Here is a 27888-nt window from a genome sequence, read left to right as displayed (position 1 = left end):
CTGCAAGGGGTGAACTACAGTCCCCAGAATTCCTTGGCAAGAGCCAACGAGCTCCTGGCTATTGTAGTTCAGCAAAGTCTGCTTGTGAACAAAACAGGGTGCGGAGAGAGGAAATGCTTTATGAATCGCGTGTACTATTTAGTAACAGGAAAACAATATATCTTTATTATTATTTTTTTAAAAAAGGCGCGTGGGGAGTGGGCGGGAAGAAAGGGTGGCGCAGCGAACCCCCTCCGGCCACCAGGGGGCAGCGGCGGCGGGATCGGTAGCAGAAGCGAACCGGAAGCGCCGCCGCCGCCGCCACTCTTGCCCGCCCTCTGGCGCTGCGCTTGTCTCCTCCTTCTTCTCCGCGGTGCGCGCGGCCGAAGGTCGCCGGGAGTCGGGAGCGCGCGGGCGGGCGGGAGCGCGCGGTCGGTCGGTCGGACCCGGTTAGTACGGCCTTGAGGGGACCGAGCGGCCGAGCAAAGGGCCCCTCCCTTTCCTTCTCCCCTGTCCATCTTCCCCTTTAAATCCCCGCCACGGGGGCCTAGACGGGAGCATGGAGCCTCCTCCGCTGCCCACGCCTGGCAGGAAGGAGCAGCAGCTGAAGAGCCTTCGCGTATCCTTCTCCAGCTGGTTTGGAGGCGTCGGGCAAGGCCGAATGTCACAAGGGGTGGGGTCGCTTTGGAGGGGGTTGGACTAGATGACCCCCTGGGGTCCCCTTCTAACTCTACTGTGATTCTCTGTGGGGACTTGCAGGTTAAGATTTGGGGGCTGGTTCTGGGGGTTGCAAGGGATGGGGGCCTGGGAGGGGCTTTGAAACGGGGGTAGGTGGGAGGGAGGGATTTGGCAGGTATGTTAGAACCCAGAGCTTCCCGAGACGGCCCCCTCCCCCTTGTTGCCCGGCAGCCTTTTCGCTCCGCTGCGTTTCTCCTTGGAGATAGGAGACCTCCTTCTGTGGGGGGCGGGGGGTGTTGTTCCCTCGGACGTTTGTTTTTAGCATGTTAGGCCGAGATGGCTTTAAAGGGCAGCTTCGTGGAGAAGCGAGTCTTAAATTGACCGCCCTCGGCTGAATTAGAGCCTGCACGTTGCAAGGCAGTGTATGTATCTCTCTAGAGGGTAGGATGCTTCCAAAGTGTTTTGTTTTCCTTCTCACCGTCATGGTTGGAAACAGGATGCCAGGCTGGGTTGCTCTGACCCAGAAACACACTTTTTTGCACTTGCTGCTTTCTCCATGTCAAACCTTGATTAATCATGGAATTGTAAAGTTGGAAGGGACCACTTAGGGTCATCTAGTCCAACCCCCTGCAATGCAGGAATCTCAACTAGATCATACATGACAGGCCCAGAGAAGCAGGCCAGACTGGTTTGTTGTTTGTTTTCTGGCTCAGCCCTGGGAGTTGTTTTCAGAATTGGATGGTGTTATTAAAGTCATAAATGAGATAAGGGACATGTGTGGAGTGTTTTATCTCAGCCATTGAATGACCATCACCTGCTATCTGCAGTAGGACACAAATTATGGGCATGGCATCCTTTCCAGCCAGCACAGGTTTGGTCTCTGAGACAAGCTTTAGGCTACACTCCTTTCTTGTGCCTCTTTTTCATACAAATTAAACTGGGTGGGAGGAGGGTTCATTGATGAAGGATGAAACTGGCACAGAGCAGTGCGGAGGGCTACCAACATCACAGCTTCAGAAAGAGGGATTCATTTGGTTGTGTAATGGGTAATGGGGTTGAATATGAATTGAATATGATTATGGGAAAATGTGTGACTGGCAGCACACTGAATTGTTTGGGACAATAGGATTTTACACGGGCTTTTTTCTGTACCACCTTCCCTCTTTTCCTTAGCTTGTTCTCAGGGTGTGGAGGTAAAGGGAGGCCAGAAAGTGCCATGTGAACTGAGCCTGTCACAGTGCGGTGAAGAATATGTGTAAGTTGCCACTGGAGTTTGAAGATTTCTACCCCACACATTCATTTGTACTCTGTAGACTGGGGCAGGAGGCAACTCCTTCCATGGCTCCCCTGGTAATCTTCTGGGACTGGCCTTGGATATTTTAAGAACAAAGTTCTTAGCAGGGCTTGGACATCTCCCTGTGTGTCCAGATGTACATTGCCCCCTGGCCTTTGCTAAAATGCCAGTCAAGTCATATCAACACTATATTTCACTTTGGGAGATGGCAGTTTATGATTATCGGTGCAAAAATGTTTCCTTACGTTGGGCTGTTGGGCTTACCTTGTTTCTTTCCTGCCCTAGTCCTATAATCATAATATACAGTGGTACCTCAGGTTACATACGCTTCAGGTTACAGATGCTTCAGGTTACAGACTCTGCTAACTCAGAAATAGTACCTCGGGTTAAGAACTTTGCTTCAGGATGGGAACAGAAATCGTGCTCCAGCAGCGCAGCAGCAGCAGGAGGCCCCATTAGTTAAAGTGGTGCTTCAGGTTAAGAATAGTTTCAGGTTAAGAACAGACCTCCAGAACTAATTAAGTACGTAATCCGAGGTACCACTGCATCCTTATTCTGACAATGTAGTGGGCAGAGGGAAAGTTGCAGACATGGCAGACTTTGGCTCACATCCTATTCAGCTATGGGGCTTGCTCAGTGGCTTTTCCTTGCCAAATTACTGTGAAGAGACACAAATTCTCCAATCTTAAAATTACTGGACTCTCAGAACCCTGTTGAGATGAGAGATTTACAGCCCAATCACACACATTTAGTCTGAAATGTTCATTGGCATTTACTCACAGGAAGGAGCGTAGGTTTGCTGTCCTACTCGCTTGCTCGGGGCTACCCTTTGGGGTTTCTGGCTGAGCAACAACAACAAAAAACAACTGCCCAAAAAACCCTGACTGTGTTCTTGAAGGGATACCCTTTTGGATGTATGTGCTGCTATTTCATGCCTAAATTCAACCCCAACTTAGTCCTTTGTTCTAATAGCTATAACTAGGTGGACCTTTCAGCACAGGAGTGTGGAACCTCAGGCCCAGGGGCCAAATGTGGCCCTCCAGGCTTCTTTGCCTGGCCCTTGGAACTTTCCCTAAGCTACTCCCCTCACTAGCCCTGCTGTGTACTCCAAGTGTTTTGAGTTCTTGCTTGCCTGGATGGAGGATAACAAAGGTTATTTGTGGGAACTATCATGTACAAAGGTGAAATTTACCTTCATTGCTGTGCTTTCTTTTGCATCTGGTCCTGCCCAGCACTGGCATGTTGCTCTTGGAAGGTTGCCTAGGAAGGAGTATGGCTCTCAGAATGATAAAGAAATAGAGATTTCTCACAGCACCTCCCCATATCCCTTAATTAACACACTGTTACACACCTTTCATCTTGTTCCAGTTTCACTATCCGTTCCCAGGAAGACCCCAGTGTTCAAGAGAGGATTCCCATCAACAGCCGTTTTAAGTGTGTGCAAGGTATCCAGCCTCTCTTGTCTCTTCTGTTGTGGGAATTTGTTGCTTCCTTGTAGCAAGGTGGTGGGAAAACAATGCCCCACCCCAAAAGCCACAAATGGAAACCATGCCTCTCTAACTATGCTTTCCAGACTGGAGTGCAGGCATGAATGCAGATCCCTGTTGGTGCATAAGAGTAACTGTGCAGCCCCTGGTGGTGTGTTGTTCAGGTGTCTCCAATAATGGAATTGACTTCAGACCAAACTTTGGATGTTGTTCCTCGGTGCTGAACCTTTGCAGATCTCAGCGCCGGTTTCCATGAAACAGGAGATTTGCTGTGGTATCTCCATTACAGAGGCCCAGATCATGGTTCTCTGCTCCTCTGATAGCACTTGACTTTTCTTTACGGCTAGGCGAGGAGAGATGTTCCTATTGAGGGCCTTCTTGGATGGTCCTTTCTAATTCTCGATCCGTTCTAATTGTCTTTCAGAGGCTGAAGAAACTCTACTGATTGACATAACAGCAAACAGTGAGTCTCCCTTGACCAGAGTGCTGTCAGGAATAGATATTGCCTGTCACTGACATGTCATCTTTCCCTCTTGACTCATCATTCTTGTTCCTGCTTGTCTCTTCTTCCTGACCCTGATGTCTGGATGTTGTGCCCCTCCCCAAAAAAAGTCAGACTGCTGCTGGGGTGAAAGGCTTTTTTATTTTATCCTCTGCCTTCATGCTGCTTTACAGAGTCAGGACTAGATCAGTGCCCTGAGAGGCTCACAGGGGAGGAAGAGGAAAGCTGGGGGAAAGCATTCAGTCTAGTTACATGTACAGTTTTAGTAAAGGATGGGAATTAAAGATTGTACTAGACACTTCCTGGAACATACAGGATTTGATTAGGGTTTTCAATGAGAAGTTCTTTGGGAGACAGTTGCAGGCATGAGAAGGAACATACAGAGCTGCCTTATGCCAAGTCATAGCATTGGACCATCTAGTTTGGTAATGTTCATGCTCATCTCCAAAATTTTGAGACAAAAGTCTCTCCCAGCACTTCTTGGAGATGTTGGGGATTGAACCTGGGATCTTCTACATGCAAAGCACATGCAAACACAGGATTTAATATTGCTGGAAACCTTCTGAAGTTTAAGTGTGGTAGAGCTGGAGGAAGGAATGTCACAGGCAGGGATGTATCAAGATATGAGATCAGAGACAAGAGTTTTGAAGATGGCTGAGAAAGCCACCAGAGAACTGCAACCAGTGTCTTCAGCATTTCGCTTGGGGTCCAGAACTTCTTCTGAGGTCAGTTCTTAAAAACACAGGTGTTCATTCACAAAATGCACCTGTTTCTAAGGATTCCAGCACATGGAAACTGAGAATTAGAATAGAAACTATTCTGCGAGGTGTCCAAGATGTTAAAAGCATTCCTTGATCTCTCTCCAGATAGATACAGATAACATAGTTCTTGCACGGGGGTTGCTTGTACATGACTCACAAGTGTGTGCCCACTTCTCTTAAAAGTAACTAGGAAAATTGGCCCATCACCATATCTCAGCATGCAATAGCTATTTGCGTCCCTGTTGCTAGTGGCATCTCCTAATGACCATGGGGTTGGGGCAGGGGTTGTGTTGCTTGCTGCCCACTCCATTTTCAGGAAATGTGTGCCTCTCTTGCAGATAACTGTTTGCTTAGGATGCTGGGAGACAGTGGAAGATTGAGGGTTTGGCCTTGTCCATCTAAAGCAGGGGAGGGGAACTTCTGGCCTTTCAGTTCTTGCTGAACTACAACTCCCATAATTCCTGGCCATTGCCCATGCTGGCTGGGGTCCCACAACATCAGAGGGGTGCAAGGGTTCCCTATTTTGTTTCAGTGTGTCCCAACTTTTCTCCTTTTTGTTGTCCACTGTATATTGATTTAACTGCCATAAATAGTGGCTTCCAGAGTGTGTAATGTGGTCCCTTCTAACCAACAGACATTCATGTTAGCCTGTAGCAGAGTTGGGCAACCTCCAGCCTGTGGGCCACTTGTAGCCTTGGCCTGATTTTATAAGGGTCACAAGCAGGGTTGGTAAAAATCAAAGGGTTGTTTTTTTAAAAAAAAAACAACAACAACCAGATTTCTTAAAATTTAAATCAAATTTTTAAAATAAAATGCTTTTGGGGAAAAATATTTCTAAAGATAGTTTTCTATTTAAGTTACATTATACATTATAATCCAAAGGCTATTCATCAGGAAATAAGGATTTGTTTTAAGTTTTTCCTGTGTGCTAAAACTCAGTCTAAGTTTTTTTTTAAAAAAAAAATATTAACAAACATGGATACATATGCTATAAAGTTACTGTTTTAGTTAAATAAATTGTTTAAATTGTTATTAAGGAAATGATTATTTTTTCCTTCCAATAAAGTACAGCAGAAAAGTTGCCCAAATATAAACAGTTAACTTATTAAACCTCACAATAATTTCATAGCCTTATGTATTTGTAATAGTATAACCAAATCAGTAATTTTTGATATAACTCTAAAAACTACTCTGAAAATTTATTGTTCCAAAAATGAAACCTTCATCTGGTTGTAAATATGCAAGAATGAGTCTTTCTGTAAAAAAAATGATTTAAATCAAGTCTTACTGACTAGTGATTTAAATCAAGTCTTACAGACTAGTGACTTAAATCGTGATTTAAATTGATTTGATTTAAATCAAATCTACCATGGTGGCGCTGTGGGTAAAAGCCTCAGCGCCTAGGGCTTGCCGATCGAAAGGTCGGCGGTTCGAATCCCCGCGGCGGGGTGCGCTCCCGTTGCTCGGTCCCAGCGCCTGCCAACCTAGCAGTTCGAAAGCACCCCCGGGTGCAAGTAGATAAATAGGTACCGCTTACCAGCGGGAAGGTAAACGGCGTTCCGTGTGCTGCGCTGGCTCGCCAGATGCAGCTTTGTCACGCTGGCCACGTGACCCGGAAGTGTCTCCGGACAGCGCTGGCCCCCGGCCTATAGATGTGAGATGGGCGCACAAACCCCAGAGTCTGTCAAGACTGGCCCGCTCGGGCAGGGGTACCTTTACCTTTACCTTTACCATGGTCACAAGGAAAGGGCAATGAGGTGAAGAATGGCAGAAAGCAGCAGTGACTGGCACCCACTGGGATTGGTGGAGCCAAAGCCAGTATAGGCTGAGCCAACTACTTCTACCTTTGCCCCCATCCTCCTCTGTGCTGTGTCTCAGGGAGCACTGAGACTAAGGAGGAAGAATCTAACAGGCAGGGCCACCCACAGGACTGTAAGTTAGAAGGCAGGCAGGTAGGGGCTGGCTGAGCACAGACTGAGGTTGGTGGGGTACAGCCTCACTTGCCCTCGTGGAGCAACTTCCGCTGGCAGAGAGGAAAGATGGTGTCCTTTCCAGTTTGGGCACTTGGCTTTCCCACCATCCACATCAAGATTCCCCCCTCCCCACTCCCCCGCTGCCCTGGAAATGCAACAGGGAGTAGGCAACTATTTTTAAATGTACCATATTTTTCCGTCTATAAGACACCCCCATGTATATGTTAAAAGGTAAAGGGACCCCTGACCATTAGGTCCAGTCGTGACCAACTCTGGGGTTGTGGCGCTCATCTCGCTTTATTGGCCGAGGGAGCCAGTGTACAGCTTCCGGGTCATGTGGCCAGCATGACTAAGCCGCTTCTGGCGAACCAGTGCAGCACACAGAAACGCTGCTTAAGTTCCCGCCGGAGCGGTACCTATTTATCTACTTGCACTTTGACGTGCTTTTGAACTGCTAGCTTGGCAGGAGCAGGGACTGAGTAACGGGAGCTCACCTCGTCGCGGAGATTCAAACCGCCGACCTTCTGATCGGCAAGTCCTAGGCTCTGTGATTTAACCCACAGCGCCACCTGCGTCCCCCCCATGTATAAGACGCCCCCTATTTGGGGGGACTCAGATTTAAGAAAATGGCGCAAGATGGCCCCGTGTATAAGACTCCCCCTAATTTTTGACATTATTTTTAAGGGGGGGAACCTAGTCATACATGGAAAAATACGGTACCTTATTTCAGAACTTTTATTTTACAAAATGCAATCTTCCTCAGTTCCTTTATAACTTCTTAGAGTGTTTGATGCTCTCCATTGTGTTTCATTCAAGGTTTTGCTGCTGTTTTTATTTTCATTTACTGTAGTATAAAAGCAGTAACCTTTGAAGTGTGTCAGGTTCCTGTGAACCTGATCAGTGTCTAGAAGTTCATGTATCTTCAGATGTGGCTGCTTCTCAGCTTCAAGTCCACTCAATTACAGTGCCGTCTCGCTATATCTCTTGTCTTTTGTAATGCACTTCCTGTATGAGCCAAAGCAAGAATATTCTGCTCATTCACTGTGTGTGCCTGAAAGTTCATCCTTCGATTAAGTAATGAATATGACAAGTCAAACTTTACAGCACAATTGTTCCTCAAAAATGAATTGTTTCTTCATTTTTGTTGCCTGTTTATTGTCCTCCCTCTTTTAAAATGTTGGGGGCATTTGAGCAATTTTCCATGTTCTGCCTTATCAGTGTTGTGCCCTGTTTCCTGACATGTGCTTTTCCTGTGTGTGCTTCAAGCTGGCTGCAAGATCCGAGTGCAGGGTGATTGGACAGCAGAACATCTCTTTGAGATCCCAGATGAGGAGCAGTGTTTGGGATTCCTCGCTGAGGTTCTGAGAATCCAAGAAGGTGAGCAACTCCCATGCCCTGTCTCTGATGTTTGATGTTGGAGATGGCCTAGTCTCTCACATGAGTGTTGTTGTTGATTTTTGTTGTAGTCCCGCGAAACACTTCTTTCCCTGATCTTGCGGATCATACCTCCTGGCACCAAGTGAAAGGTCTCACAGGGCCAGTAGATCCCCCTTCTGCAGGTACAACCACACCAACATGTAACTTGTATGATTTCTGCTTGGAATTTTTAAGTACTTGTTGCCTCCTTTAGAGGAAAGGCCTTGAGGGGAGGACCTGTTGCCTCCACAAACATGCATTAGCTGAGAGGCAATTGTCCGACAAATGTGGTGCTGTGGGGAGGCAGTAACATTTTCCTGCAGTTAAATATTTTCTAAGTTCCTTTCCCGAAACTTCCCCAAATGGTTCTGAAGCCTCTCTAACTTCAGAAGTCTTTTCTTCTCTCAGGGATTCTGGGATTCGAGGATAACTTCAGTGTTATGAGTATGGAGAAGAAAAGAAACCTGCAGAATCAGCAAATGAGTGCCCGCCGTGAACCTCCACCACCACCACTGCCACCAAGCAGGCCGTAAGTTGACTTAGAGGTGTACTGTGCCCTCCCGCCTCCTTGGTTTTAAGGACTACTTGAGTTCCGTTCTCATCTCCCTTAGGCGTAACCGTGACAAGGACAGCATGAGCAAGGAGCAACCCAAAGTGACTAACACTATGCGCAAGCTCTTTGTGCCTTCCACACATACGCAGTCTGGACAGAGAGAGGGACTCATCAAGCACGTCCTCGCCAAGAGAGAGAAGGAATATGTCAACATCCAGAATTTCAGGTCAGATCATGCAAAAGTGCAAACACCATGCAAACACCAGTGGAAACTGTATCATAGTTGGGGTTGGAGAAAGCGACATCTACATGACAGCTTTATTGTTGGGTGCCAGGCAAAGTCTGTCCTGTTCATTCAGGCCACATGGGTTGGTAATTTAAAGTATTAGTTGTGGTGGGCAATTTTCCTTGGTGCCACATACTGAAACGTGGCTTCATATTATGAGCATGACAGCAGCCTCTCCTCCAGGTTTGCACACTTCTCCTCCACCTATTTGGAAGCTTCCACTTGTATTTTAAATTAACCACAGTTTGGTGTGTCCAGATCCTATGGTGGTTAATTTTAGCAGCTTTGTAAACCCACGATTGGAAGTTGGCTTGTTTCAATGAGCCATAGTTAAAATTAAGCGGGTTGTACAGCTTCAGACTTTGTAACAAGATGCAGTTAATCCAAAACTGAAGCAAAACCTTTGGAACTCTTCCTAAAAGCTGTGCTGGAGGACAAGGAGGTGTTTGACCCCGACCCTTCAACACTTGGTGTGGATCATCCTGATAATGCTAAGCTTACTACTTCAAAGAAAGTTTTTGCTTTGGTCATTTCCTTGTACTGTTAATAGTACGCAGCTGCTATTCGTTTTTCATGTCTGCTTTTATCATAGGTTTATCAGTATGTGGTTAGCAGCTTTAGATCCTACTGTTTTACAGAGGCTGTTTTGCTCTCTCTCTCCCCCCCCCCCTTTACTAGACAGGCTGTATTTCTGTGCTGTCTTCAGAGTCGGGAATGCCCTTTCCTTCATGGCCAGCATGGAAACGCAGAAGGCTAGCCATTTAGGAGGTTTGCAAAGAGGACAAGGGTGTTACGGGGTAATCTTCTAGCAAACAAGCTTGGCACAGCAGATCTGACAGGTGGTTTTCTGCTCCCGGAAAGCCAGCCTGGAAACCAGGTTGCCAGGTGAAGGAAGAATGGAGAGATCAATCAACTCACTTGCCTTCAAAGAATTTCTGGTTGCCTCTGGCAACTGGGGTAGTGCTCAAATATCAGGTTGGCTGACACATCTTTAAAAATACAGGGAAAAAGCTTTTTTCTTTCATTAGCAAAGCTCATTTGGGGCCCAGAATAGCTAAGCTGAGGAAGAAGTGGCTGGTATTACTTGTTTGTTCTCGGTCCTGATCTTGCCTTCCCTTGTAATCTTACCTGCCACACACTCCTGTTGTCTTTGCATATTTAACCAGCAAGTCTGTTCAGATTGGAGTCCTATTCCTGCAGCTCCACATCCTTCTCTTTCTTGCAGGTTTTTCGTGGGGACATGGAATGTGAATGGGCAGTCTCCAGACAGTGGATTGGAACCTTGGCTGAACTGTGACTCTGAACCCCCAGATATCTACTGCATTGGGTGAGCAGACATAATAGCTTTTCAGAGACCCCCTCTCTCAGTCTTTGTTTCCCCACAGTTGCTTTCTAAACTGAGGTCCTGTTGTGTGAAGACTTTCGCTTTAAACTTGGAACAAAATAGGAGAATCCTGAGGATTTGTATCTTTTAGCCAGGAAGCAACGTTCTGCCATAATGAACGTGGCAGTGCCATCCTTTCACCCTGTGGGCAGTGCATTACAGCAGCATCAAAGATAGCCAGAGGCCTAGGTGGCTCTGGGGGAAGGATGGCCTAGTGCTAGGGATGTGTATTGTGTCTGATGGCACTTTGGCATTAGGTTCCAGGAGCTGGACCTGAGCACTGAGGCTTTCTTCTACTTGGACTCGTCAAAGGAGCAAGAGTGGCTGACAGCTGTGGAAAAGGCTCTGCATTCCAAATCCAAGTACAAGAAAGTAAGTCCAACCCCACCCATTTCTTCAGCAGCCAGACAGCTGTCAGGAGCTGGAGTGAGGAGGAGGAGGAGGAGGTCAGGAATAAAAAACACCTGGTGTCAGTGGTGTTTTATTCAAAAGAAGCCAAAATTCTTTATTCAAAGAAACCCAAACCGTGCAGGCCTCGTGATCACAGAAACCTTTCCCAACAGGTCTTGCCCCAGTGAGATAGTTGTGAAGGCGGAAGATTGCTACCCTCCCACCACTCTCTGAAGTCTCCTCCTCCCCCTGGTCCTTCCCAAGACTCTGACACCTTGCCTGTCTTTGCTCCCTCCTCTTAATTTCTCTGTGTTCTGGGAGACCAGCAGGGAGGGGAGCTGATCGCAGCAGGATGGGGAGACCCCCTGGCTTCTTCAGCAGCCTGCCTGATCTCTGCCTCTTGACCCCCGCCTCCATCCTCCACTTCTGCCTCGGATTCTGGGCTGCTGTTTGCCACAGAATCTTCCTGCCCTCCTGCCTCTTCAGTTTCCAACACCTCCTCTTGCTCACAGTCTGCTCCCTCTTCTCCCTCGGACGACTCAGCGTTGCCGTCCCCCCACCAGTTCCCTGGCTCTGAGCTTTCTTCCCTTGGGGGATCCCCAGTTGGTGCCACCTGCCACTCCAATCTGCATCCACCAGCCCAGGACAGCAAGCAATGAACAGAGCTGATAGTCATCCCAGTACCTTGCATCTTCTAGGTGCAGCTGGTGCGTCTAGTCGGAATGATGTTGCTCATCTTTGTCAGGAAGGACCAGCTCAGCCACATCAAGGAAGTGATGACGGAGACAGTGGGCACAGGCATCATGGGGAAGATGGTGAGTAGACCCTGCAGCGGAATTCCCTACGTCTATCTTTCTATCTGTCTATATGTTTTTATAATCTCTGCCAACCAGTTTCCCCCTCTTTGCTGCTTGCTCGCTAACAGCCATCTTTGCTCCGCCCCTGCAGGGTAACAAGGGGGGTGTGGCCGTGAGGTTTGTCTTCCACAATACCAGCTTCTGCATTGTCAATTCCCACCTTGCTGCCCACGTGGAAGACTTCGAGCGCCGAAACCAGGATTACAAGGATATCTGTGCCCGGATGAGCTTCCTGCCCCCTGACCAGGGTCTGCCGCAGCTGACAATCATGAAACACGAGTGCGTTTCGAGGGCTTAGAGGGAGAGAGCCTTGGCTGACGTAACTTGTTGGTCTCCGCTATCTGGAGAAGCAAATTGAGTCACGTTTCTGTAACTTTCCTGCATGTGTGTAGCTCAAGGGTAGGCAGCATAGTGCTCTCCAAATGTTGATGGACTACAACTCCCATAATCGCTAAGAATTGGCCTTGCTGACTGGGGCTCATGAGAGTTCCACCAGGAGGGTGCAATGTCGGTGATCCCTGCTGCTGCTGCTGCACCACTAAGGTTTCTACTAGAGCAGACAGAAATGCCCAGAATTGTAGGCTTCTGCTTCATTCAGGGCAGGCAGATACTAAACATCTGTGGAAGCAAGTGCTGGGCTTCATTCATTAATTTCTGTTTATTGTGGGGTTTCTTCCCCAGAGTGGCTTATTTAAAATAATAATCAGAAATGCACCTCAAGATAATTTAAAGCATATAAACAGTACCTTAATAGCAGCAGATCTAAAGAGAGCAACATAAACCTAGTGGCAGAGATGTATTAGATTAGAGTATAGCAAATGTGGGCAACTTCTCCAGTGATCGGGATGGGGCAGGGGGGTGGGAGTTGCAGTTTGTTAAGGGCAGTAACGCGAAAGCAGAGTTCCCATTTTGCATGGAGAAGGTTCCAGGCTCAGTCACCAGTGTGTGCAGATAGGGCTGGGAATGATCTCTGCCTGAAAGCTGCTGACAGTCCATGTAGTCAGTCCTGAGCTTGATGGGTCAATGGTCTGCCTCAATATAAGGTAGCTTCCTATGTTCCTGTGTACTACAGCAGTGTTTGGAGGGCCACAAGCGCCCTACCCATGAATTAAAGAACCAGGGGAAATTTTAAAAGTCTTTGCTGAAAGGACATCAAAGCAGGGGCCAGGTGAGCCTCTTTGGGAAGATTATTCTAAAAGGCAGGGTGCCATTACTGAAAAGGCCCTGTCATACTTGAAAGAGCAGGAGTTCCCTGGGAAAAATTCTAGTCAGTAGAGAAGCAGTGCAAAAATAAGTGGGCTTTCTTCTGGTACCCTTTTCCCAAACCTTGAAACGCTTTAAAGGCCAAAAGGGATACTCTGAATTGGGGCTGGAACCAGTTCAAGAGCCAGTGTAGTTCACAGAGCACTAGCCTAATATGATCATTCTGCCCAATCCTAGTTATCAGTCTTACTTCATATTGCAGGAATTGGCAGCAGGCTGCCCCCTCTCCCCTCCCCCCTTCATGAGCTTGCCTGTAGCTGTGGTTTCTTCGCTTTTTTCCAGCATTGTCATCTGGTTGGGTGATCTGAACTACAGGCTTTGTCTTCCTGATGCCAACGAAGTGAAAACTCTGATCACTAAAAATGAGCTTCAGAGACTTCTGACCTATGACCAGGTGAGAGACATATTTGTGTTATATGTGGTGGTTTAGGATACAGTGGTGCCCCGCAAGACGAATGCCTCGCAAGACGAAAAACTCACTAGACGAAAGGGTTTTGCGGTTTTGGAGGTGCTTCGCAAAACGAATCTCCTATGGGCTTGCTTCGCAGGACGAAAATGTCTTGCGAGTTCCGGCGGGTTTTTCCCCCCTCCCCCCTTTTGCTAAGCCGCTTATCAGCTGATCCGATAAGCCGCTAATAGCGCTAATCCGCGAATCCGTCAATGGGCTTGCTTCGCAAGATGAAAAAACCGCTAGACGAAGAGAATCACAGAACAGATTCTTTTCGTCTTGCGAGGCACCACTGTATTGCCCTGTTTATTTCCTATGTCTGGGATACCCCAGCCTAGACTAGAGAAATCACTTTCAGACAGTTAGGAGCAAAGTGTAGCTATAACATAGAATGACTGCGACTTCTACAAATGCTTTGTAAGCTTGCAGTTTTGTGCAACCTTAATTAGAAGCAAGTCCCAATTAAGTTGGATGGTTGCCTTGGAATTTGCGTAAGTAGGACTTATTACCCAGTTATAGGGCTTTCCTAGGTCAGCACACTCTCCAGATGTTGTTGGACTCCCATCAGCTCCAGCATGTCCGTGGCCAATGGTCAGGGACAGCGATAGCTGCCGTCCAGCAATAGCTAAAGGTCTAAGGTTTCCTGCTCTAGGTTTTGCATCTATCTGGAAAATCTGCATTACTCACATCTTATCAGCAGTTGCTTCCATTAAATCAAATTAAATTGCTGATGCTTTTCGTTTTTAATTTTTCCCTCCAAGGTTTGTGTGTTCGTAACGCTTACGACCTTTCTCCCACTTGGCATAAAGACCGTTGCTATTTTATGTTGAAACAGAGGCCTGATTGCTGCATCTTATGGTGGATTTAAGTTCTGTGAGCGTAGTAATGCCTTAGCCCTTTTAGAAGGATGCTGCACTGCTACAAGGCAAGGGTGGGCAGCCTCAGACTTCCAACATATGCAAAACCATAATAAAACATTAATACCTTCGCTAAAGATTGTATAGTTACTTATCTCCTTGACATTTGACGGGAGGGCGTTCCACAGGGCAGGTGCCACTACTCAGAAGGCTCTCTGCCTAGTTCCCTGTAACCTCACTTCTCGCAGTGAGGGAACCGCCAGAAGGACCTCGGTGCTGGACCTTAGTGTCTGGGCTGAACAATGGGGGTGGAGATGCTCTTTCAGGTACATACTGGGCTGAGGCTGTTTAGGACTTTTTTTTCAAATTTTTTTTATTGGTTTTCACAACATTATAAACAAACAAACACATAAGACAAACAGACATAAATCATAGCCTTATTGAAAGTTACACTTATTAACATTGATAAGTGACTTCCTTGCTTCCCTTTGGTTGAATTTCATTCCATATCCTTTTAATGGTTTTCCAAATCACAGTTCTTATAAAATTCGCATTATGAAATCAAACATATTAATTCATCACTTAACATAAATAAAATCCTAAGCCAATTAAGTATCTGCAAGCTGTTTTCAGTTAATTTAACTTAACATATTTAACTAAGTAATCATTAAATTTAATCCACTCTTCCTGATACTCCTCCTCCTTCTGGTCGCAGACTCTTCCGGTTAGGTCGGCTAGCTCTGAAAAATCCATCATCTTCATCTGCCATTCTTCTATCGTTGGTAATTCTTGGGTTTTCCACTTTTTAGCTAACAAAATATGAGCAGTAGTTGTGGCATACAAAAATAATTTAACATCTTTCTTGGGCAATTCCAAACCTGTTATTCCAAGAAGAAAGGACTCTGGTTTCTTTATAAATGTATATTTCAACATTTTTTTCAATTCATTATAAATCTTTTCCCAGATGTCTTTCACCTTGGGACAGGTCCACCACATATGATAAAAGGTTCCTTACTTTTCTTTACATTTCCAACATAGATTGTCACAGTTATCTTTACTAATTATCTTTGCTAATTTTACAGGAGTCAAATACCATCTGTACATCATTTTCATTATATTTTCCTTTAACACAGTACATGTGGTGAACTTGACCCCTTTCTTCCACAATCTTTCCCAGTCCTCAAACAAAGCTGTTTAGGACTTTAAAGGTTGGCACTAACACTTTGAATTGTGCTCGGAAACGTACTGGGAGCCAACACAGGATGCAAAAGGATGGTTTTGCAGTTGTTCATAGTGTCGAGGGTGTATTCTGTTGGTTGTTAACAGTTTGTATGGATTATTGGTACATATAACATTGTCTGTTGTAGGTATGGCTAACCTGTGGTCTGCCAGATGTTATTGAGCTGCAGTTCCTGTTGGCCCCAACCATCATGGCCAGTAATCAGGGATGATGGAAATTGTAGTTCTGCATTATTGTGAGGGCCACACATCTGCTACTCCTGAGTTAGAGGGTTTTCCTGTCGTGTGATGCAGCAAAGTAACTTAAGACGACCAGGGGCAAAATTGCACAAGCATCCTCTACCTTTAATAATTGTGTATAAGATAGGATTTCAACAGGTATACCCCTTTTTTTGCACCTGGCCACACTACTAGTACTTTGCCTTGGTCTTCCAGCACAATAGTGGCTGTTAATAGACTCCATTGTCAGGCAACAGGGGGTCTTCTGCTTCTCTGCTGATAAGCGATTTCTTTTTGGCTTTAGCTGAACATTCAGCGTACCCAAAAGACAGCTTTTGCTGATTTCACAGAGGGAGAGATCAAGTTCATCCCGACGTACAAATTCGACTCTAAAACAGATCGCTGGGATTCTAGGTAAGCTCCTGCTTGATAGTTGAGCCTTTGTAAATAAGTCCTCAAAATCATAAGTCTGCAAGGCTTGTTTGTTTTTCCTAGTCTGCTGGGATGCTAGTAGTGTCCTGCATTTCCATCCTGTTGAGCAAGCTAGTAAAAAAATATATTTTAAAAATTGCTTTCTGCTAAGCAAGCTGGTGGAGGAGGGATAGAGTTAAGGGCAGGATGGACTTCCATTCCTCTGCAGCCAGAATGGACATCAAGCAAAGGAGGAAGAGAGAGATCAATCTCTCCATCACCTGCTCACTTTGCTTGCATGGAATTCCTGGTCGCCAAAGGCTGCTAAGCAAGTTGTTAAATGCAAGGCTGTGATATGTTGTCTTGCTCAACCCATCCCTGCTCAAAGTCTCTGGAAATGTTTTGGCTTCTTTTCCACAAGCAGCCTTTTTTCCACATTTGTCCTGATAACCAGCACCCTCTGTTTCATGGTGTGTATAACTGGTGTTGCGGTTCATTGAGAGGTGCAACAGGAAGTGTGAACTGGGGCTGAATGAGAATCCTGTTTGTGTCAAGGAAGTCTGGGAATTAGACTTGGTGCTCTCTCAAGATGAGTCTGCCAGGGCATAAGAACATGAGAGCAGCCTTGCTGGATCAGGCCATTGGTCCAGCATCCTGTTCTCACATTGGCCAATGAGATGCCTCTTGGAGCCAGTGTGGTGTAGTGGTTAAGAGTGGTAGTCTCGTAATCTGGTGAACCAGGTTCGCGTCTCCGCTCCTCCACATGCAGCTGCTGGGTGACCTTGGGCCAGTCACACTTCTCTGAAGTCTCTCAGCCCCACTCACCTCACAGAGTGTTTGTTGTGGGGGAGGAAGGGAAAGGAGAATGTGAGCCGCTTTGAGACTACTTCGGGTAGTGATAAAGCGGGATATCAAATCCAAACTCTTCTTCTTCTTCTTCTTCTTCTTCTTCGGGAGCCCACAAACAGGACCTGAGTGCAACAGCACTCTCTCCTCCTCCAAGCCATAGTGCTGCTGGTGGTGGAGTATGTTCTGTGGCCATTATGGCTAGTAGCCACTGAGCCTCATCATCCATGAATTTGCATATTACTGTGGTTATTGACAACTGTAAGAAGCCACCTAGGACTGCTAGTTTAATTTCTCTTGCTTGGTTATGGGGGAATCAAAAGGACAGACGGAACATGTAGTGATGAAGCCGGAAAATGGCAGGCTCCTTTTGGCAGCATTTCAGGTGCCAGAAAGGGGTATTTTTACATTTCCTGAAGCTTGGATCACTGAATAGAAAGTGTCTGAACAAAAATAACGGGGACCATTGTTTTTGGGAGGGATCATAATTCAGTGGTGTGCCATATGCTTTGTATGCAGAGTCTCAAGTTGAAGCTCTGTGGCACCTCCACCTGAAAAAGGATTGGGCCACAAAGAGCTGCTGCCAGCAAGAGTAGACTTACTTAATTGTGGAGTTGGAAGGGACCACAAGGGTCATCTAGGCCAACCCCCTGCAATGCAGGAATCAAAACTGGGGTAGGTCAGAAATTCATTCTGACCTGGTAGAAGGCAGCTTTTGATTTCCTAACAACTCTCTCCATGAGGCAAAATACCTGCACACCTGCAAGGTCTGCCTCTTCTGAAGCTGGACTCCCAAGTCCCATCATCTCCAGCTGTTGACCATGGTCAAGATCACAGACCGTGTATGGAGTTTGACTGAGTGAGTCTTGTGTGTTGCCTCAGCCAGTCCAGTAGTCCCGATGTCTCTCCTGTCTCCTTGCAGTGGGAAGTGCCGTGTGCCAGCATGGTGTGACCGAATCCTCTGGAGAGGAGGCAGCGTGAATCAACTCAGCTACCGAAGCCACATGGAATTGAAAACGAGCGACCACAAGCCCGTCAGCTCCCTCTTCCTCATAGGGGTAACACCTGCCCTGGCCAGGGCTATCGTCTATTAAGGTTTTTTAGTTGCCTGCTATGTGGCACCTCCTTAGATATGGGCAGGCCCTGACCACAGAGCTCCTCCTTGACAAATGCCTTCTGGTGCAAGGAGTGGGCAGGTCTTGGCTCTGTTAAATCCCTATGCTTCCATTCTCCACTGTTCTGAGTACACAGAACAGGCATGGCAGACCACATGGGCTGAACTGTACACCTTAACAGTTGGCTCCATTCATGCAATGCAGCTTCTGTGGTACTTGGCTTGGAGCATTTGGCTTCAACCCATTGGGTCTGGAAGTTACAGCTGCTGCCATCCCTGGGGAAGTTCTCAGAGTTACTTGCCTCTTTCAGGGCTGGGAACAGGGTGGTGCATCAGGCATTTCTGCTCTTAACACATACCCCCCTTTTTTTTGAGTCCACAGCACCAACAAGTGTGCTCTGTTTCCCCCCCACTCCCACCCTTATAGGTGAAGGTTGTGGATGACCGACGGTACCGGAAAGTGTTTGAGGATATTGTTCGGTTGATGGACAGGATGGAGAACGAATTCCTTCCCTCACTGGAGCTCAGCAGGAGGGAGGTAAAGACGAATAAGATCCTCTCCAAACCCTTAAAGAGGGTTTGCTGCAAAAAGACCAGGGGAAAAAGAAGCCTGCTTTATATCATGCCAGGCCCTTGGCCCATCTAGCTCAGTCTTGTTTACACTGTCAGGGAGCGGTTCCCCAGGATTTCTGGGGGATCTCTCCCAGCCCTAGCTGGGGATAGAACTTGGGACCTTGGCATGCAAGGCAGATGTCCTTCCACTGAGCTGCAGCCTCTTCCTCTTCCTCGCAGGGGTATCCAGTGTGCTGCCCTCCAGATGTTGGACTACAACTCCTATCATCCCCAGCCAACATGGCCTGTGGCGATGGGAAGTTGCAAGTGCAGCAATATCTGGAGAGCCCCACTGGACACTCTAGAGCAAACGTAGCCACTGTGAGGTGGCATTTGGACCTGTTGCATGTGCAGTCCCTTAAATGAGAACCCGGCGCCAAGGACAAACTTCCCCCTGGAGCACGTTTCCTTGCCGTCTGCTGAAGGCAAGCACTCTCTTTCCTCCCCCCCCCCCATTTTGCTATGCAGTTTTCGTTTGAGAATGTGAAGTTCCGGCAGCTGCAGAAGGAGAAGTTCCAGATCACAAACAACGGGCAGGTCACCCTCCATTTCTCCTTCATCCCCAAACTCAATGACAGCCAGTATTGTAAGCCATGGCTTCGCGCTGAGCCCTACGAGGGATACTTGGAGCCCAGTGAGTCTGCCTCTGGAATCATAGAATTGTAGAGTTGGAAAGGGACCCCAAGGGACACCTAGGGAAGGCCTTTGTTTCCTTTTCATCCCCCCTTTTCTCCTCCTCTTCCCAACCCTCCTCCATCAAACCTTGGGAGTTTTGTAGAGCAGGGGAGGCTTAACATTTGTGGGCTGCATTGCCCCGTGCTCAAGTCTCCAAGGGCCACACGTCAAAGCAGCTGAGCCCAAAGTGTGAAAGTGGGTGTGACCAGCTTTACACATGCGCACAAATGAATTGGAGCAAAGAAATGCTGGAGGGTCCCAAGAAAACCTTTTGGCATCGCAGGGAACCAGTGAGAGCAGTCCGTCAAAAAATTACTTTTTTAAAAAAACTGCGTATTTTTACATTGTGGAAGCACAAGGGAACATATAGAACTTTTAAAAACTCGATGAAATGTAAACTAAAAAAGAAAGTTACATTGGGGGCACAAAAATCCTTTAGGAGACAAATAAATGCTTTCCCTTTTTATATTCTTTTTTTTTAGGATCACTTTCTCTTACCCCCCAGTGTCCTGTCACCATGTTCTGTGCAGCTGCTGCTTTGGAGGAATAGAGAGGAAAGTGGAAAGTGGGGTGGGAATTGAGTAGCTTCTGTTCCTAATTCTTGAAGTTAAGGTTTCCCACATAAACCTGTGAGAACAGGATTCTGTTCTAGATGGGCCATCGGCCTGATCCAGCAGGCTCATCTTGTGTCCTTCTGTTAATTTATTCACTATCTTAACATCTAATTTACAAACAAACAAACAAACAACCCTGGCTGTTCCAAAGATTGTACCTACCTGACCTCTCCCCATTTTAGATGAGACGCTGGACATTTCCCTGGATGTGTACGTCAGCAAGGACTCTGTGACGCTTCTCAATTCAGGAGAGGATAAGATTGAGGATATCCTTGTCCTTCACCTTGACCGTGGCAAGGACTATTTCCTCACCATCAGTGGGAGCTACCTGCCAAGCTGCTTCGGGACCTCCTTGGAAGCCTTGTGCCGGATGAGGCAGCCGATTCGCGAAGTCCCCGTCACCAAACTTATTGATCTGGTAGGGAAAGGGGTTGATTTACCTGGCAGGTTCATTTGCTAAATATCTAACCTTCCCACTCTGCTTGCCTGCTTGAAAAACAGCTGCTCTTCCACTCAGAAATGTGTGTGGTGGGGGGTCCTTCGCTTCATTCATGTAGCTGGTCACTCGCTTCCTGTGTGCTGTTCACGTTTGCTGTTGACTGAGTCACCCCAAGTTCTTGTCCTCCCACCTGCCCTTTCGCAGGGCCACTAAACTGTGTGCATTTCCCTGCCATCTGCCCAGCGATGTTCAGCGAATAGGCTGTTTCTTTCTCTTCTCAGGGCCTGTGCCATTAACATACTTTGTTGTCTTTTTCCCACTTTTCTTTTGCTCATGCCTTCCTCCTCTGATCTCAGGGAGAAGACAGCTTCCTAGAAAAGGTAACAGTTGGTTTGATATCTCTCTTGATGTTCTTGTAGCGGGCTCAAATCAGGTACAGGCAACTCCCCATTTACACGGGGGTTGCGTTCCGAGGTACCGTGCGTTTAAATGAAATCGCGTATATTGGGGACAGCATTGGAAAAGCCTGCAAACACCCAGAAACCCCTTTTAAAAGCCAGCAGCACTTGCCAGACTCCCTGCAAATCTCCTTGCTCAAACTCCAACTCTCCACAGGCCTCAGAGGTCAGTGCAAAGGCTCCTGGGAGGGAGTCTAGATGCTGTTTCCATGCTGCTTTGCCGCTTTTGTGCTCTTTGGGGGTACATTTTTGCCCCTTCCAGGTTTGCAGCAGAGTGCATGTGCCTCGAACGCACGTAAATTGAGTTGCCTGTACTGGAAGGCGCTTGTCAACGATCAGCAGCTGCTCCATGCAGTGGCAGCTGGTCCATTAGGGCAAACCAGCCGCTACCCCACCAACCTCACATTCCTCTCAGGCAACCCTCACCTGCCTGCCTTCTTACTCAAATCCAGTCCAGGTGGTGGCTCTAGCTATCTGCTTCCTCCTCTTCCCTAGTCTCAGTGTGGCCCTTATAGAACTCAGCAGAGGAGAACGGAGACAAAACCAGAATTTGCCATCACTGCTTGTAACTGATTTTGCTCTGCTTGACTCTGGGTCCACTTACGATTGGCAGCACGGGAGGCAGAAAGCCCAGTCTCATTGTGCAGGCGCCAGCCCCCTCTGGCCCAAGAGCCAGTTTTCTCATTGTCTCTGTGCTGAGCAACTGCTGCACAGGCTATGCCACTCCTGCTTACTCTTACCACCTGAGCACTGGCATTTGGGAAGCAGTAGTGGCTGCTTTGGGGTGGCTCAGGGAAATGTCACTCCTCTCGAAATCAGATATACTATTATCATAGCCACTTTGGAGACAGTGGTGACTGCCAATTTGGACAGCTGTAGACATTTAGAATCATGGAGGATATGTTTATCAGTGGCTACCGGTCAGGGCTATTTATTGCCACTATTACCATAAACCACATGCTTTTGATTACCAGTTTCTGGGGAACATGATGGACAGAGTGTTATTGTCCCCGTGTCCCTATGGACTTCCCAAGGGCATGTGGTTGGCCATTGTGGGAACAAAATGCTGATCTAACCCAGCAAGGCTCCTGTGTTCTTCAGCATGTATCTGCTACTCTTGCACTAAGACTCTGATACAGTATGTGTCATTCCCCACACTAATACACACTCTCTCTCTCTAGAGACGGGGGCGGAGAGTATTGGTAGGGAGGATGAATTGGGTCCTAATCAACAGCTTCCCTGGGGGTGAGAGGAAGTGGAGTTGGGATCAAATTCTCCATCCTTGCCAACTCCTTTTAGGGATGGGCTGCTTGCCATTGCTGTGCTCCTAATGTTCTCTTGCTCCCCCCCCCTCCTCTCTTTCTCTTTCTCTTGAATGTGGTAGCTTGAATTTTATTATTACGGTCACAGACCAGTTCCGGCTCACTTACAATATCAGGAAAACCATAAAACACAACAGGAATACATTGAATTGCAATTGGGTATAACAGAGACAATTCAGATATAGCGGCAGTTAAAAATATATATTAAATCTTGATCACTAAAGTCTTAACTAAAATTGTCATTTAAAACCTTAATCATTTTGGTAGTACAGCTTGTTCCCTAAGTTTTATGGCACTCGCACAGAATTTGGCCACCCCTAGCGTGATCTCTAGATCCTTGCGGTAGCTTGAGATAAAACTAGCCACCCTGAACATCTCTGGAAAGGAAGGAGGAAGGAGGTATTTTTCAGCAGCTGCTGTGTGCTGCATTGCCCAGACAAAGTAGTGAGCTCAGGCTCCAGCTGTTTTTCAGTCTCCACCACTGCCTCTGCAACGTGCTCTAGATAAGGGGCGGTGAACATGTGACCCCATCATCTCATCATGCTGGCTGGGGCCGCAGCCCATCAACCTATGAAGGCCCATCCATGTTCTGCTGCTGTTTTTGTTACTTATTTCCTGCCCTTCACCCTAAGGTCCCAGGAACAGGTTACAAAAATTAAAATAAAATGTTAGCCAAACCGCATGTCCACAGCTGCATATTCAGTAAGCTTCTGGGTGAACTGCACATCCGGAGTGGGAAGATTACTAGCTGCATATTAATAGGGGGAGGGGGAGCTTGGATTTGGGGTGCGAGCAATTTGTTTTTTGCTTTCCTACTTGAGATGCTTTTTGTGGCTAGGGCCAGGTGATATGTCAATATAGATATATTTTCAAATCGGCTTGAAGTCTATATAGTGATACTGGTTTCATAATTTCTGACCTGGCAATATATTGCGAATCATGATGTGTGTGTGTGTGTGTGTGTACTATGCAAAAAAACACAATGTGGGGGGGAACTGTGAAGCCAGACAATGCTTCTCTCGATTCCTGCAGCCCCTGTTAACTCTGCTGGCTCTGCTTTTCCCTGCCCTCCTGCAGGGGGCAGTAAATCACCAAGAGAGCAGGCGCCAGCAAAAATAACAATTGGGGGAAACCATGAAGCCTGCAGGGGGCAGCAAATCACCAAGAGAGCAGGCGCCAGCAAAAAGCACAAAACCGTGAAGCCAGCCAATGCCTCTATATAGCCCCATCCTTATTTCAGACATCCTGATACATTGGTATATTGCAATGTTTAGCTAGTGATATATTACAACATTGAAAGCCAGCTATCGCCCAGCCCTAGTTGTGGCCTCAGAGGGCAAGACTTGTCCACCCAGCTGGAGCAAGGAAAGAATGCATACAGGCACACATTCTGTCAGTCTCTCATGCCTGTCCCGCTTGTCATTGGACCTCCAGGAGAAGCAGTTTCTGGATATAGTACCCCAGGATGGTGATGACTCCACTGAGCGGCCTTTGCACATACCCAAGGAGATATGGCTCTTGGTGGACCACCTCTTCAAGAATGCCTGCCACCAGGTGAGCTGAGGGGGACTGTACCAGGGTGTTGGCTGGAACCAGTACCAGTTTTGGGGTGTGCAGGTTCCAAACGTCACAATTTATTTATATCTTAGCTACCGACTCGCTCTTACAAACTACTGCTGTGAGTATAGTAGCACCTTGGTGGAGCGGCAGCGGGTGGGACATCCAGCATACAGTATTCCTGAGAGCAACTCAGAAAAACCCAAGTGTTCACAACTATTGTCTATCTAGCCCTAGCAAAGTGGCTCTCTGAGACTCGCCACTAGAAGAAGCAGGGAATGATTTCACTCTCCCACTGCCCAAAATCATGAGAAGGGTAGTAGGAATGCTACTGTGGAAATCAGGCGGGATAAAATTCTCAGCCCTTCTGCAAGTTCTCTTGGTGATTGGCTTCTTGGTGATGGGAGAGCCAGTGTGGTGTAGTGGTTAAGAGCGGTAGTCTTGTAATCCCGGGAACCGGGTTCGCGTCTCTGCTCCTCCACATGCAGCTGCTGCGTGACCTTGGGCCAGTCACACTTCTCTGAAGTCTCTCAGCCCCAATTACCTCACAGAGTGTTTGTTGTTGGGGAGGAAGGGAAAGGAGAATGTTTGCCGCTTTGAGACTCCTTCGGGTAGTGATAAAGCAGGATATCAAATCCAAACTCCTCTTCTTCTCTCCATTGTTGCATTCCTTGACTTCACATTATGCACCTCAGGGCTGGATTGTTCTGCATGCTATCCAGGATGTACCCCATCCTTTCCTAACTCATGTGTGATACTCTACTTCTGTCTGGCAGGAGGACCTCTTCCAGACCCCGGGCATGCAGGACGAGCTGCAGGAGATAATTGAGTGCCTGGACACTAGCATTCCCGAGACGATCCGTATCCTTGTTTAGCTCTTGGCTGGAGTGGACCTCACTTTTATATACAGTGGTACCTCGGGTTAAGTACTTAATTCGTTCCGGAGGTCTGTTCTTAACCTGAAACTGTTCTTAACCTGAAACACCACTTTAGCTAAGGGGGCCTCCTGCTGCTGCCACGTTGCTAGAGCACAATTTCTGTTCTCATCCTGAAGCAAAGTTCTTAACGTGAAGCACTCTTTCTGGGTTAGCAAAGTCTGTAACCTGAAGCGTCTGTAACCCAAGGTACCACTGTAAAAACAATCAAAATGAAATGCCCACAGTAAAGTCCAGTCATGCATCCAAACAGCTTAACAGCTTTAACCCCCATTTGAAAACATCAGCCTGGCTAGATAGAGCAGAGGTGGGGAATCTTGAGAGGCCTGCAGGCCCCACGTCTAGCATCATACGTGGTATCAGGTGTGGAGACAGGTAAAGACATGGCTGCAAAGGAGCTTCAAGGGGGCGTTCAATAGTTCTTTGGCAAGCAGGGTTTGTTGACCACACTTTTGAAGTTGACCACTATTATTCGCTGTTTGGATTGAGACCATGGATATTTCCTCTGCAGATCAGCTTTGCAGGCAGCTTCGTCAAGAGGGGATGTGTGGGAAAATTACAGTGGAATGGCTCAGTTGGTAGAGTGTGACACTCTTAATCTCAGGGCTATGGGTTCAAGGTCCAAAAGGGGGGGCTCTCAAGGTGGGCCCAGATGTATAAGGACAAAACTTCTTACTTTGGACCAGCCTAGGAAGGAGGCAGGATGCAGGTAACAGGATAGAACCCTTTCCTTGACAGGCTGTCAATAGCTGGCAGTAACCACTCGGTGGCCGAAGCTCTGCTCATCTTCCTGGAGGCACTGCCAGAACCGGTCATTTGCTATGAACTGTATCAGCGCTGCCTTGAGTGCTCACATGACAGCCGCCTCTGTCGCCAGGTAGGTCCCAGAGCCCCATCTCTTCCTGGCTGGTCTGCGGTGTGTACAGAAGTATAGAATCAGAAGGGATTTCAAAGGTCAGCTAGTCCAAATGCCGCAGCAAGTAACAGGAAATCCACTAAAGCATCCCTGAAAGCCAGTAAACTGGCACGCTGGCAGGAGGGTTAGTCTGGTCTGGGAAGCCTTGTTAACTGCAGAGGCTGCTGAGTGTTGACAGTGGATGCTCTTGGATTAACATGGTAGCGCAGGGGTTGATGTCTCCTTTGATAACCATCCCTCTTGGTTGGGGGGGGGGGTCCGCACATGTTGCCTTTTTGCTTTCTGACAAGTTGTTGTAACAATAACCCACCTGTTTCAGTGAACCTCGCTTGAATTTCCAACACAGGAAGCGGCCATATACCACTGGGCCGTCTAGCTCAGTATTGTCTAAATTGACAATAATAATGATGATGATAATAAATTTTATTTATACCCCACCCTCCCCAGCCAAGGCCGGGCTCAGGGCGGCCAACAACCAATAATAAGAATGAGTTGAATGAATACAACTTAAAAACAAGATTAAAATACAACATTAAAACAATTAAAATGCAGCCTCATCACAGGAGGAGAAAAGAAAAAGAAAGAGGGAGAGGGAATCAAATTGACTCCAAGCCAAAGGCCAGGCAGAACAACTCTGTCTTACAGGCTCTGCGGAAAGAAATCAGATCCTGCAGGGCCCTGGTCTCATGAGGCAGAGCGTTCCACCAGGCCGGAGCCAGAGTTGAGAAGGCCCTGGCTCTGGTTGAGGCTAATCTAGCTTCCTTAGGGCCCGGGACCTCTAGACAGTGGCTCTCCAGGATTTCAGACAAGGGATGTTCCCCACCCTACCTGGAGTTGCTGGGGGTAGAACCTGAGACTTTCTGCATGAAAAGCAGGTGGTTTACTGCAGAGCTATGGCCCTTCCTCCAAGATATCTCAGTTGGTAGAGCATGAGACTCTTAATCTCAGCATCATGCATTCGAGCCCCACTTTAGGCATTGCAGGGGGGTCGATTAGTTAACCCCCGTGGTCCCTTCCGACTCTACAATTGTATTATTCCCCAAAGTTCCCAGCAGAGTTCTAGTCCAGTTACCATTTAAAAAATTCCTTTTTTTAATTTTAATGCCAGGTCTAAACCTGCAAACATAAAAAGTGCACTGTGCTAGTGATCCATGCCCCTCCTCCACCCAAAGCTCTGCATGGAAGCTCCGAGCTGACTTCCCCTGTCTTGCAGGTGATCTGCCAGTTGCCACGGTCGCACCGGAACGTCTTCCGCTACGTGATGGCCTTCCTGCGGGAGCTGCTGAAATACTCCGAGAGCAACAACGTCAGTGCCAATATGCTAGGTAAGGCCTGCCTGTCCTGGATGGGAGCTGGTCTTCCTCCTGCTTCCGCCTCCTCTCACGCTAATGTTTTCGCTTCCCTGCAGCCACCCTCTTCGCCAGCCTCCTGCTACGGCCTCCGCCCAACATTCTGTCGAAGCAGAGCCCACAGGAGCGCCAGCGTGCCATCGGCTTCCTCCTGGGCTTCCTGCTGGGGGCGGATGACTACTAAAGGTGCCAAGCGTTGGCTCCACGCCAGCCGCAAGGCAGCCTGGAGATGAAATTGGGAGGGAAGAGGCAAGGCCCAGCCTCTGTTCTGTGGTGCCATGGAGGTGAAACGATTTCCTGCCCTTCCCATTGTGCCATCTTGCCATGTGCCAGCTCCCTTCCCTGTGCTTCGCCCTTTCCACCTTTTCCTCTTGACTCCTGACACAGTTGAACACTTGGTTTTCCACATGGTTCCAGGGCATTGGCAGGTTAAGGGTGCTTTGGGAGGGACCTTGTTGGAGGACAGTCATTCGCCTGCCCATCCTACCACCACTGCTGCTCTCAGTCCCTGTGCAGTCTTACACTCCCTCCCCTTCTGCTGCAGCTGAGCATGTGATACTCTTGGTGGGTACAAGGCATAGGAATTCCTAGTCTGTCCTGGAGTTGCAGGGCATCTTTCTCTGTCCTCGTCCCCCCAGCGTTGATGCTGGTCGAGAAGGGGCAGGGCATCCACTGTGGCCCACGTACTACTTAGCCTGCTCTGTGTAGTTCAGATATCTGTCCCCATTCTGCCAAGTAGAGTGTGTGACGCATATTCATAGTCCTGCCAGTCGTCCCCGTCCCCCAGTTCTAGGGTGTTCATTCTTCACGAAACACTAAGCACTGCCTAAAGGGATCAGGAAGGAGGAGAGGGCGCAGGCTGGGCAGCAGGAGGGGAGCGGAGGCAGTGGGTACAGCCGGGTTGGGTTGGGCTCCCCACCTGACCCAAGTTCTGCAACTTTGTCTTTTTGGTTTTCTGTCCTGGATACCTGTACTTCGTGCACACTCTCTCTTTTTTAAATTGTATAATTTATTGGAAAACTGTTGTTTCAAAATAAAATATCCATTGTGCAAA

At 47.6% G+C, this 27888-nt stretch overlaps 1 protein-coding gene across 3 annotated transcripts; it reads left to right on the top strand.

The window, feature by feature from the left end:
* The first annotated feature begins 333 nt into the window (after positions 1–333).
* OCRL (OCRL inositol polyphosphate-5-phosphatase) lies at positions 334–27888 on the top strand. Of its 3 annotated transcripts, XM_082207532.1 has the most exons (24): positions 335–598; positions 1842–1912; positions 3320–3396; positions 3863–3901; positions 7941–8051; positions 8141–8233; positions 8499–8619; positions 8702–8869; positions 10155–10256; positions 10571–10685; positions 11402–11518; positions 11652–11839; positions 13106–13217; positions 15891–16000; positions 17766–17901; positions 18385–18495; positions 19038–19203; positions 20041–20276; positions 20654–20677; positions 23512–23631; positions 24411–24495; positions 25319–25446; positions 26699–26810; positions 26894–27888. In XM_082207532.1, exons 1-24 carry the CDS (start codon positions 539–541, stop codon positions 27016–27018), a joined length of 2727 nt encoding a protein of 908 aa, XP_082063658.1. In that variant the 5' UTR covers positions 335–538; the 3' UTR covers positions 27019–27888. The 3 variants fall into 3 exon arrangements, with proteins under 3 accessions (XP_082063660.1, XP_082063658.1, XP_082063659.1); XM_082207534.1 differs by lacking the exon at positions 8141–8233 and having other exon boundaries at positions 334–598; XM_082207533.1 differs by lacking the exon at positions 20654–20677.

This window comes from Podarcis vaucheri, assembly GCF_965113315.1.
Source record: "Podarcis vaucheri genome assembly, chromosome: Z".
Classification (NCBI taxonomy): Eukaryota; Metazoa; Chordata; class Lepidosauria; order Squamata; family Lacertidae; genus Podarcis; species Podarcis vaucheri.
This window is presented reverse-complemented; position numbering and strand designations above follow the sequence as displayed.